Here is a 13,825-nt window from a genome sequence, read left to right as displayed (position 1 = left end):
TTTTTGTTCCAAGTCACGCAATCATTGTATTCTCGTAAACGGGTAAATACATTGACAAAAAAGATTTTTAGTTAGAAAACATAAAAAAATTTGAGAGTGAAAAAAATCAATTATTAGTCCATTTCGAAATGTTTTTCATTTTGTAGAATATATTGAAATAACTCGATGAAAAATAAATTATATAATCATGTAATAAGTGTTAATGATATTCGTTAAAAAATAGTTTTTGNAGAAATCTGAAGGTTGTAACTTTCGTTGTTTCATACGTTATTCCATTATTACTGAGGTTAGACCATTGTTCTAACTTCTGCCAAATGATGTTTAAGTCATCTATGCAAGAAAAGTTTAATATTGTTGAGGTGAATGGAATTCGGTGAAGATTACTTTTGTTTTTCTAAAGAAATCTGAAGGTTGCAACTCTCATTGTTTCATACGTTATTTCATTATTACTGTTGTAGCTTAGTTTGACCATCATTGTTTCCACTTCTGCTAAAAGGAAAGATGTTAGATAGTTACCTGGTGCAAAAAAAGAATCTTATTGAAATGAGTGGAATTCGGTGAAGATTACTTTTGTTTTTCTAAAGAAATCTGAAGGTTGTAACTTTTATTGTTTCATACATTTCTTTATTGCTGTGATAATTTAGTTTGACAGTCATTGTTTTCACGTCTGCAAAAAAGAAAGATGTTAGACTTATCTGTGCAAGAAAAAAGTAATATTATTGAGGTGAATGGAATTCGGTGAAGGTTACTTTGGTTCTGGGAAGCAAATCTGAAGGTTGTAACTTTCATTGTTTCATCCGTTATTTCACTATTATTAATGTTGCTTAGTTCGATCATTATTGCTTTCACGTCTGTTAAAAGGATAAATGAATTGCTTACGCAAGAAAAATATAATTTGTTTTGTAAATGGAATTCTGTGAAAGTCTTACAAAAAGAACAAAATAATCTAAATAACTTATTATAATTTAAAAAAAAACTTTTAATTTTCAGAGTTAATTAATGAACATAGATTAAAAAATTTAGAAAGTTGAGGTCCTACCTTATTTCCTTTACATCTTGCGTTTTACAGAATTAGGAGAAGTTTTAAGTGTGAAAATACATGCTTGCATGTTATAGAAATATTTTTTCGATAATATAAAGAATTTAAAAAAATAAAGGTATCTTTAATGTTAACCATTATTAGTTATGTATATCTTATATATAAAATTTTTAAAATATACAATTTTTTTTAACATGTGAGATGTACGTAACAGTAGGATATTTGTATTGAAATCGCTTCTTTTCGTACATATATTTTTCCTTCATTTTTCAAAACATGTAATTAATATATAAAATGTTATGTTGTACTTCCATTATGTTATCTAATTAACTTTTCATATTTGTAAGTTACAATATGAGCTGTTACTGATAGGTTTTCCATAATGTGTAAAAATTTAAAGTAAATGATAGCAAATTAAAAGTCGGATGATACAATAATTCAACAATCTTCCAATATGCAACCATTTAATAATAATTTCTTATAAACAGTGAGCAAAAAAATAAAAATAAATGAATAAACGAAACACCCTGAATAATTTTTGATCTAAAGATCAGATTTTCACGCACTATTACTCAATCTTAATGGTTCGAGGGGATGACCTCAAATATGCAAATTAGTTAGTGCAGACGATATTTTAGGTTAGAAAATCAGTAACAAAATGTACTTTCTCTGAATAAACATAACTTTTTTCAACGGATTATGATACCTGCCCCCCAAATCTGGGAAATATGATTCCGATAGTTTGGTTTAAATTATTGATCCCTTTATGTTAATTTTACTTTTTGCGTATTTCGCCATATTTCGAGAACTTTTAATCGAATTAAAAAATTTTTGCAAATTATTATAAAATTTTTTTGTATTTATTTTCATTAATTACTTATCATTTTTAATTATTTTATTTAATTCAAATGACGTAATAAAATAAAATTTGAATTTTTAGGCTTATAAATTTTTACAAGGAATGTAATTTGTATCGCAGAATACAAAATTTGAACAAAATAGGTTGAATAGTTCCTGAGAAATGATTTCGTTCAATTTTTGTATTTTGCCACGCATAAATTCTTTTAAAATGATGCCACAATTTTTATACCTTTCAATTCAATCTTTTTCTATAATTACTAAATAAAATAATAAAAAAATTGTAAATGATTGCTGAAATTATTTTTTGCACGAAATTGTCTTTGGATAAATGAATTTTAAAAATTATGTGTAAGAATCTTTCAATTCGCTTGAAAAGTTCTAGAATTACGCAAAAAGTAAAATGAACATAAGGTGGTCCAAACTTTGGATCGCTCTCTTGACCTAACTATTGGGTTTCTCAGATTGCTGCTACCTCCTATACTTTTGAGGTCAGGAAATCCGTCGGAAAAAAAAGGATGTTTATTCATAGCTACGTTTCCGTATCTGGATTTAGAAACTTAAAATATCGTTTGCCCTAACTAATTAGCATATTTGAGTTTATCCCTCGAACCATTAAAATTGAGTTTTAATACGTGAAAATCCGATCATTAGATCAAATGTTTTTCAAGGAGTTAATTTTTTTATGCTCTTTTTCCCTCTATATATAAAAAACCCCTATATATTTAAAAAAATTCCCCTATATATAAAAAAAAAATATATATTCATTTTTTTTTGTTTACAATTGGATAATTGGTCAAAAAATTATGGGACAAAATTTTGTACACACAATCTTAAGCGGCAAAAGAATAATAATAAAAAAAACGGAACATCTTGAATAACTTAGTTCATGATCTGATGGTTGGATTTTCTTGAACTAGAACTCCATCTTAATCATTCGATGGCATAACTTTTAAATAGGCATCTAATTGGTGCAGACAATACTTTAAGAGAAAGTACGTCTTTGTGACTGATTTCGTAACTTATCGTCTGCTTTCATTAATTCGCTTATTTAAGGTTTTTCCCTTAAACAATTAAGATTGTGTCCTAGTACGTGAAAATCTAATCATGAGATCAAAAGTTACTTAAGATGTTCACTTTTTAATTAGTGCTCTCTACCTGTGAGCCCATGCCTGCGCGAAATTTTGTCTTTATCCTCGAACTTCGAATATGTCTTTATATTATTTATTGGTGTGTTACTTATTATAAATAATATGATGCAGTGACATAACAACAATAAAGGTCTCACAATATAAAGAATTGATTCAACTAATAAATAATAGATTTTATATTTATTAAACAGTACATCTTTCAAATTTGTAAAATACACCAAATTTAAATATAACAACATAAAGCTTTCGATATAATTCTTTCAATAACGTCGAAAATTCAATTCAGTTACAAAAGGAGTTGACATTGTGTCAGGAATTTTTTTTTGTTCCAAGTCACGCAATCATTGTATTCTCGTAAACGGGTAAATACATTGACAAAAAAGATTTTTAGTTAGAAAACATAAAAAAATTTGTGAGTGAAAAAAATCAATTATTAGTCCATTTCGAAATGTTTTTCATTTTGTAGAATATATTGTAGTAACTCGATGAAAAATAAATTATATAATCATGTAATAAGTGTTAATGATATTCGTTAAAAAATAGTTTTTGTGACCGATTCTCAAAACTCATTATGTGTTAGATTTAATTCACAGCTCAGTTCCTTGAAAAGCAATCTTGTAGATTTAAAATTAATAACACTTACAATTAATAACACGTACAATTAAGAATGAGTGACATTTCACCTAAAATAGTTTTATAAGTGAAATATTTATGTTATTTTGAACTACTTGAATCATGTTTAATTTTGTTTGTTGAATATAATGAAACAATTTTACTAAATAAGATATTTTATTAAAAATCGGTTCTTTGTTTAAATCCGTTTAATAAAGTTTTGATCGTTTTTTATGGATCTAGGTGCCCTGGAAATAAACGACGAAAATATAATAATAATAATAATAATGATTATAAGTGTATTAATTATTAGTATAATTATTTTAAATACAATTATTATAAGTATAATAATTATAATTATTATAAGTATAATAACTATAATTATAAATATAACAATTACAATAAATATAAGTATAGTGATTACAAGCATAATAATTACAATAATTATTAGTGTAATAATTACAATAATTATAATTAGAACCATTATAAGCATAATAATTACAATAATTCTAATTATAACTATTATAAGCTTTACAATTCTAATTACAATAATTATAAGTATAAAAATTATAGTAATTTATTTTAATATAAATTTTTTATCTGATTTCCAAATAAGCTTGATTTATTTTCAGAAATATTTAAAAAATAAATTATTAAAAAATATCTTTTATTTCAGCAAAATACGCAAAAAAAGTTACGATGTCGATTATGTAAACTATAACGTCGTGTTCCTTTGCTACAACAATTATTAGGTATCAAAATGAACCTTTCGTTCAAAGCGAAAAATTGTATCGACATATCATTGTATGGTTCAACATATCACCGTATTAAGGTTGCAGAAAATTTTGCTCAAGATAGTGGTCCAATCAGGGATAAAATGATTTTGAATATGTAAGAACTGAGAATAGCATTTAATATGCATACAATAATTTATCACCTTATATTCTATTTGCCTAATAACTGAATCGAATTATTTTCTTTTTTTGTGGAATTCTTAACAATATTTCTACATTGTGAAAAAAAATGTTTTCTCGAAAATCTAAGAATTCTTCATAAAAAGAAATTTCTTAATCGCTGTCTCAATCTTTGATGTATATATTTTGGCAAATTCTTTTTTTAAATTTCCTTTCATTATTCCTTGCATTTTTTTCTAAAAAGCAAATATTATCACATTTGAATGAGTTAATACTGTTTAGTCCTTAAATTTGTGTGCCTTTCTTGCATAGAACGATTTAATTTAATTTGAAATTAATTTTAAAAGCAGGTAAATATTTTTTTTAATTAGGGCAACTTCTAAGGAACAACCAGTGCTAAAGAGAACTGTGCCAATAGATTTAATTTCGATTGAAAAGCATGATATAAGCATATTAATACATTTTAACAAATTTTAAATCACTTAATTTTTTTTCCAGTATTATTCTAAAATATTGTTTTAAGTTGTTGTAACTATTTAAACTTCATACATTAACTACCAATTTGCACAGTGCTGGATTTAAATCTAATTCTGTTCTTTACAGCAACTTAGAAGCCTATCAATCAATCATATTTTCCAAAATAGAGTTAAAAAAGTAATAATCAATTCCTAAATTAGATCAGGAGCTGTTATTAGTATCGAGCCAGTACCTTTTAAAGGGTGTGACCGTTGCTTTGTTTTATATCGTGTACCGCATTGTTAAACACGAAAAGAATATATTGGTGTAATTGATGGGGCACAATATCGCTGATTGGCCGCTGGAAAGCCGTTAAAAAAAACGATTGGAACGTATGTTAAAGGCGAAAAAAAAATTCAGTTTTTTCCCTTTCTTTTTCGATCATCTTTTGATGACAAGATCGAAATGTTGGGGTTGCCATGGCGATATCTTTCTGCTTGGCAAACATTCAGTTGAGGCTCATCGTGGAGGACCTTCGTGATGAGAACAAGTGAAAAGAAATTTCAAGAAGAGAAGGAAGCACGCATCTCAACTCTGACAGCCGCGTGTCAGTTGAAAAATCAAGAGAAAAGCAATTGAAAGGAGTGGCTAAAACTACGAAATCGATTGTGAAAGCGATTCGAGATGGACTGCGTGAGGATTAGCCTGAACTTTGTCTGAAACGTTATTTGCTTGATGGCTATATCTCTCTCCACCCCTTAGCTTTATCTACAAAACAATTGTGAGTCTTATTCTTATGTTACAGAATATGCTTGGTCTTCAAAAGCATTTGTGTCTCTCTCGATCGTAGGTGGGGAAAATCTTGCAACATGAAATTGATGTGCATCATTTCTGTAGACTATTATTTGCAATATTAATTTATCATATAGGTACTTATTATTGTTAAAATTATAATATCTGTTTATAAAAGTTGATTATAGTAGAGCCTTGGTTTACGATCATAATCTGTTCTAGAAGTGGTTTGAAATGAAACAATCGTATGTCAAAAGCAAAACTATCCAGTTGGTATGGTGGGTAGAGTCTTTGTCCATCAGCGTTTGATTTCCTGTAATACTTTGTTTCTGATCAGATTGCACTTCCTACGATCGTTTCTTAGTAGTTTAGACTTGACTGTAATATACAGGGATGAGATTTTTCCGCTTTTTAGCGGATATCCGCCTTTTTCACTTTTGTCTCTTGAATTTCCGCCTTATTATCAAAAACTCCAATTTTCTAAAAGTTTCAGTTTTTTTTTATAAATATTTCGCCTTTTCTGAAAATTCAGTCGTTAAAATAAAATAATTATATTTATTTCCGATTTGATATATAGATATAATATATCGAAAGATATATTGAAGATTCTAACTACGTAGCTGCTAACCCTTCTACATATCTACCTATTTTAGCTTTTACGAGCAGAAAATAAGATTTTCTTAATTTTTCCCCTTCCGCTAGATAGCTCGTATTTTAATGTCAAACATCGATTTTCGTATTTACCTGATTTAAAAGTTGCGCATTACGATTCTTATTCACGCGATTTCAATATCGTTCATTGCATTTCTTATTTACGAGATTTAAAAATCCAATATCGCGATTTGTATTGAGGCATTTTTAAAATTCTATGTAATGATTCGTATTCACGGCGAGTTTATCCAATGTCGTGATTTGTTTTTGCTGTTGTAATATTCAACATCTATTTTCGTATTTACACGTGATTTAAAAATTAGCCTTTGGATTCGTATTCACGCCATTTAGAAATTATGCATCGTAATTCGTATCTACGCGATCTGAAAATTACGCATCATGTTGTATTTTCAAGTTTTTGAAATCAAATATCGAGTTTCATTCACGTGATTTCAATATCGTGATTTATATTCACACGATTTTAAAATCCAAGATCGCGATTCTTGTAAAAAGTAAGTTTTTTTTTTTGGAATTAGTTCCTATTAATGTGTCAGTTTTTCTATCGACGATTATTGCTATATGTATGCATTACAACATCAGCGAAACTGGATGAGAATATGTTACTGATATTTTTGCTATAAATCACGATTTACTCGCATGAAAATTCAGCTTTTTTGCCTTTTGGCCAATCTCATTCCTGATAATATATATAACCAGCGATTTCAAAGCAAAAAATGTTCACGCATGGTTGGGGTATTGGGAGTGCGTGGTGTAGAGGCCCGGTGGTTATTACCATCTTCCCTATGCTTTGAATTGTGCTAGTGTAGAGTGCGCATACGACAGTAGTATCTTCTGATCATCATTAAGGATGAATTCCAAACTGTCGCCAATAGTCCATTAGTGTAGTTCTCGTACGACTGTAATAATTATATCAAATCAAAGTTAAAAAAAAAGGAAAGGAAAAAAAACCAACAAAATTCGTATATTAGCGTGGTACTCAAAGGGTAGACTTCAAGCCAGCATCATAATTCGTCAACGAGTTCGTTGATCACAATACGAGGTTCAACTTCTTCTTCCATAATTTGTAAAGTAATTGGAAAAAGTTTATGTTTTCTGAATTATACAAGATGTCCTTGTCTATGTTACTTGTGTATGGTACTTTACCCGTAAGTCGAACATAATTTTGAAGTGATACTATTCTTTTCATTTACTTAATACGGAATATAACGCATAATTTATAAGTTTAGAGGATGAAACTCTTAAGTTACATTTATTGAAAAAAAAATCTGTTTTTTTTCTTCGGTAAAAGGACTTATGTTAGTAATATTTATCTATAAAACATTAAATTATTTTGCCAAGTTTTTAAATCTTACACATTTCAAAGAAAGGAGATACTAAGTGTCTTTTTTTGTTCTTTTCTGCATGAAAGGAGGATTTAAGGAAATTTGGTACAAAATAAAGTAAAATAAAATAAAATTAAAAAACATCTACTGTAATTTAAAAAACCTTCCTTTTTATCAACGTATTAGGCCGAGAGATAGAATTAGTTTAAATGAACTTTACAGATAATAGATTTCGCCGATAGGAAATTTTCAGACAATAAATAAAAGAAATGTTATTTTTTTTTTATTTCCTCATACATATTCTGATTTTTTTTTAAAGCTGAGTACTTAAAATTGTTGTTTATTCACACTAGAAGAAAAATCATAGTTCTCCAAAAATTAATAAGTAAATAAATAAATAAATAGATGAAGGGAAGGATTAATGGATGAAAAATAAAAGAGACAATGTTTTGTGTTTGATTTCATATTACTGAACCACACTTGTTAATTTTGACACATTTGACGTAGGTAATAGCGTAGGGTCTTGCACACTTCATACTAGAAAGTATGCAGTTAAGTGAATAAAAGTCCGATCACTTGATTTGACGAAAATTATTCAAACTGTTTGATAACAATTTGTCGTTTACAGGCAAAATAATTTCTCTTAACACTTTCTTCCAATTAAAAGTAGTTTTAACTTTACGTGAATGGTAGCAGATGGTCTCTACAAAAATCATTAAAATTCCTCCCTCATTAAGAGTTAATGCTAAACCAAAATGTTTTCAAACTTTTATATTTTATATTTTCACAAATATATCTAAACTACAGAACGTTGATGAGCTTCTTATTCTGGATACAACTCAAAATTCGTGTTTAAGAAAATGGACACCTGAAAGTACGTGTTTAAAAAAATACACATAGCTCAAAATGCGTGTTAAAGAAAAAAGACGCTGCTCTAAATGCGTGTTTAGGAAAATGGACACAGTTAAAAAAGCGTGTTTAAGAAAATGGACACATTTCAAAATGTGTGTTAAACAAAATGAAGATAGCTTAAAGTACGAAAACGGACACAGCTTTTAAAAAAAAGGGCAATAGTATAATGGTTCGGTTTTTCGAACTTATTTCTATTGTTCTTTTTTGCATAAATAACTAATGGATCTAAATAAATAGTTATATCATGTCTCCCATTTGTCTAAATCACAATCACAAATAAAAGTTTTTAAAAATTAGTCTTTTTTTATTTCTTTTTGATCTTTTTTGATTAGTCTTTTTTGAAGATTTTTAACAGTTATTTACTACGTCGTTACGGATTTTTATAAACTTATAATGGTGACATTAAATTTACGTTGCACGAATTTAGAGTTTTTAAGGATCATTTATCATTTAGTGATCTAAATGCATTGAGATTGCCTGAAAAGTTTTATTTCTAATGCACCCAGCCACCTTGATCCCAAAGTCCAGGACTTCGCTCCATAATTCTTATGCTTAGTGTTTAAAAAGTAAGGAAAAGTCATTACAAAATCCCTCTTTTCATTGAATTTGGGTTGAATATAGAAAAAGCGCATTTTTCCTGTGTCTTTCTGTTCTCTTAAACACTTTTTTCGAGCTGGGCCCATTTTCTTAAACTCTTTTTATGAGCTTTGTCCTTCCAGAACTCATATTTTGAGCTGTGTCCAGAATGAAAAGCTCAATAGGCGAGTTATTTTCTGAAGTAACATAAAAGCTTTCAAGTCAATTTTTAAAAATTCGGGAACATCCTTGCTATTAGTTTTTCAAAAAAATTAAAAAAAGAGATCAGTTTGGAATTTTGCAATTAAGTTAGGAGTGATTTTCAGTCGATTCAAGAACGTAGTTTTGGGGAAAACAAATTAACTTGATGAATGGGAACTTTTCATTCGAACAAAGATACGGCTTTTAATTTTAGCCTTTTATTATTAAAACACAATTGGTTTCACAAGAAATTTCAAAGATTTTTCATTAATTTAAGAGTGATACAAAAAGCGGTGTTGTTTATATTTTGAGGGTAAGAACAAATTAAACTTTCGATTTTATTGTTTATGATGGAAACACCCTTTTATAAAAAATATAATTTAAAAAAATTATTCTTCCGATATCTATAAAAATGCGAATTAGATGAATTAAACTACTTGCTTTTTTAATGGATATCTGTAAACTATACAGAGGGCTTCTAAAATTATTACATTTAGGTTAATTTATGCTTTCTTGGATCCCTTATTGATGAAATCGCAATATCATTCAATAAGTATAAAAATACTTATAAATTTATGTCTCTACAATCTTCTGACAAACGTTTAGGGGAAATTGTATACATCTAAAGGATTGAGAATTTTATTTCAACTCCTGTCGTCATTATGCCGCTAGGTAATGCCCTGCAAGCCCCTGACGTTTCCTGCCATGGAATCCCATCTAATTCTCAATCTTTAAAATATACCTTTTTTTTCTCAACTCTTCCTTAGGATCTACTTTTCTTCCCTTAACCCTTCTTTAGGATGCACTCTTCTTCTATTAATCCTTTCTTGGGGTGTACTCTTCTTCCCTTAATCCTTCCCTAGGATTATTTAGAGTTCTTCCCTGAACTCTTCAATAGGATGTACCCTTCTTCTTTTAACTCTTCCTTAGGATGTATCCTTCTTTAAGACGCTCGTGTATGGGGTATCACCAGAAGAAGTGTTATCTTTCTATCTTAATTTATACTTCCTAACCATCGCGCGTTATATAAATAATTCTTGTTAAACGAGGGCAATGTTCTTTGTATTTGGGGACCCAGTTGATAAAAATTATTTTTTTCATTGTATTTCATAAATTTGTCTAATTAAATTATAAATCTTGTATAATTTTAATGGAAATGCTTTTACTCATTTTATATTTTCTTAGTTTTATATATGCACTCATATTTTTTTAAAATAAATAAATAATTTTTTTCTTCTTTGTTTCAGATTCTTCAGACTATTCCTTTCTTCGAAATCTGATCTACACTGTTTCTAGAGGTTGGAAGAATGTCATTACGCGGTGCATAATTTAGAATATTTTTTTCCAAAATGGCTTTTTAAATTTGAATTTGGCACATTGTACCTTAGTGGTTCAACTAAACTTCATTTTCTAGTTTCTATTAATGCTATTTTTCATTTTGTGTTTTAACATGAAATGATCATAAGTATTTTTTTAACATGAAATAACTCAAAGTAGTGAATGTTTTTACGCGATGGTGACATTTTATTTTAATATTATTCTTTGTGTGTGAACTGTCGAACTGTTATCGCAGAGGACCGTAGGCATATGAAGTTTATTCTGAAAAGATTCTAATAAAGATGACCATAGGATTCTACGATATGGAAGACATTAGAGACTGTTCCCGTGAATCAGTATTCAAAAGAGTAAGTCCTCATTAATTGTTATCATTGTTTTCTCTTGTTATCTGTTATTTTTGTACTGACCAGCATAGGTATATGGAAGAGATATAGATTGGAACAGGTACAGGAATTATCTCGTGTGTAACGAGATGTTATTATGTGTGCAAGCATAGCAAAACCATAGTAGTAAAATAACTGCAAGTTTTGTCGTTTTAAAATGTACAATAATATCAGAAAATTTCAATTTGTTACGTCAATAACACAAGAGTTGAGTTGGTAATATAGTATTTTTTTAAAGTAAGTACATATTTATTCATGATACGTATTAATAAATTATGACTTTAATCACTCACAAAGGTAAGGTATGATAGTTATTCTTACTTTCTTCAACTATTCGATTTTCTTGCAATTATTGCTGCTGGAAAATGTAGTAAGAATTGAAATATTTAGTTACGTTTGTTGCGTCTAAAACCCTGTTTTAAAGCCCTTATACATGAAAAAGCGTTGTTTATACAATTCATACATAAGCGTTGATACATAAGCGTTAAACCATTGATACATAAGCGTTAAAGCTGCGTTCCAAAATGCTCCAAACGTGCAAAATTGCTGCGTCAAAATATCAAAAAACTGATCACGTCACTATCATAGCTGTTAGGTAATCATTAAAATTAGTACATGATTTTGAGTTTTATCGTATGAAAGTGTATAAATGCGCCAAGTGTGATTGCAAAGGTGTGATTTAATTTTAATCACACTTTTTATGGATATTCTTCCATGACGTCGGAAATTATTTCCGTAGAAGTACAGTGCGCAACTCTCTCAACTAAATGTTGAAATCCTTGCTTAACATTCAAATTTGGTCAAGACAAAAACAGTAGCCTTTATTGTCGATCCCACCTGTTGCTTTAAAAACTATGCAAAAAACTTAAGGAATTAAGAATGATAAATTACTGATCATAATTGGACTTCTGGATTGTTTGGAAGAAGTAAATCACTCGTGACACTTATATGGCGCAGGGAGATTATGAAAACGTAAGATTTTATAAATTCACTAAGGTTCGATTAACGAAAGATATTGAAATAATAACTCTGCGGGGTGATTCTTTTAAAGAGTAAAGAGTGTAAATAATTTTATGAAATCCTTAAACTAGGGGTGCCCAACCTGCGGCCCTCGAGCCACATGCGGTTCGCCAACCCTTGATGTGCGGCTCACGGCTGCAATCTAAACAGAATGAACAAAAAAATAATTTTTTTTTAAAATTAAAAAAGTTCGGAAATTTGAAATTAAATAGTTTTTAACGCACCCAATCTCAATGTAGTTCTACGATCGCTTTTTTTCATCATTTTTAATTTTAATCATTTTAATTTTAATAATTTTTAACCCTATAAACTTTCTTTAAATCAAATTTTTTAACTTTCATTTATTTTAATTACTAGAATATTTATTTTTTTAAAATTCAATTCCGTGAACTATTTTTTTAATGTTAAAATTTATGTTTAAATGGACTTATGCATTATGTAATATGATAAAAAAGAACCATGAATTTTCCCAAAGTTTATTTCAATTTATCTAATTTTTTTCAAATAAATTGTTTCTGATTTTCTGATTCTATTTTTTTTCCTAAACAATCAGTTTTGCAGTTTCTAATTTTACACATTTAAAAGTATTTAATTTTATGCAAAGATATTACAAGGCTAAGTGAAAAAAAGAATTTAGTGCCCAGAACAATGATGTTTATATAAAAATTGCTGTCAATATGTCTGAATAAATACTTTGTCATGCGGCCCTTCATTGGTCAATATGCTGTGTATGTAGCCCTTCACTCAAACAGGTTGTACACTCCTAAACTGTTTAAGTAAAAAGATGAAATAATATTGTATAAGATGTTACAGACAATGTAGTTAATCAGTTTTAATAAACTCCGATCATTATTAATAATATCTAAATAGCTGACCAGATTTTGGATTTACGACTACTAATGTTCAACTCCGTAGCTTCGTAATTTTGAACCCAATCCAGAAGACAAGGGAACTCCTGGTTCAAGCATTGAGAAAGGTTTGTCATCGTAGAGGACTCATTGGTGGAACTAACCTACATTTGCGTTACATGAAGATGAAATCCACGAAAACCTCACACGGTTAGTCTGAAGGCAAGGGACTCCAACCCATGATCCGTCTATCACTGAGGATATTTTACGTCAGCACTGGTCGGTGCGATGCGGGTGCGAAATTCGTATCCGCCAACCATCTCTGGGATTCAAACCCGGTTCACTTCATTGAAAGGCGAACGCTATATGCCCTGAGCCACCATGGCTCATTTATCAGAATTTATCTTATTTAAAGGTTATTGTTATTAATCACCATGGCTCATTTATCAGAATTTATCTTATTTGAAGGTTATTGTTATTAATCACCATGGCTCATTTATCAGAAATTATCTTATTTGAAGGTTATTGTTATTAATCACCATGGCTCATTTATCAGAATTTATCTTATTTAAAGGTTATAGTTATTAATAATTACCGACAAAGTTTGGTCAATGTTTCAACTGATTTGGTTATGGATTTCCACTACGCATGCGGTAATGGTGATTTCTTGCTAAAATAGCTGAACGATATTAGTTGTTTGTTTATTTTAGATACAGATGTGTTGCTTTTGT

General features: G+C 29.0%; 1 protein-coding gene across 4 annotated transcripts in view; it reads left to right on the top strand.

Moving 5' to 3' along the window:
* Positions 1-13,825, top strand: part of LOC107452726 (regulator of G-protein signaling 7) — a 97,730-nt gene that overhangs the window by 13,293 nt on the left and 70,612 nt on the right. For all 4 annotated transcript variants that reach the window (XM_071177685.1, XM_016069294.3, XM_071177684.1 and 1 more), the window contains exon 2: positions 10,753-11,190. In XM_071177685.1, coding sequence (XP_071033786.1) covers positions 11,125-11,190 — 66 coding nt within the window. In that variant the 5' untranslated portion in view covers positions 10,753-11,124. The remainder of the gene's footprint in view (positions 1-10,752; positions 11,191-13,825) is intronic.

Source organism: Parasteatoda tepidariorum, chromosome 2 (assembly GCF_043381705.1).
Source record: "Parasteatoda tepidariorum isolate YZ-2023 chromosome 2, CAS_Ptep_4.0, whole genome shotgun sequence".
NCBI classification, from domain to species: Eukaryota; Metazoa; Arthropoda; class Arachnida; order Araneae; family Theridiidae; genus Parasteatoda; species Parasteatoda tepidariorum.
Note: the sequence above shows the minus strand (reverse complement) of the source record. Positions and strands in the feature narration are given on the sequence as shown.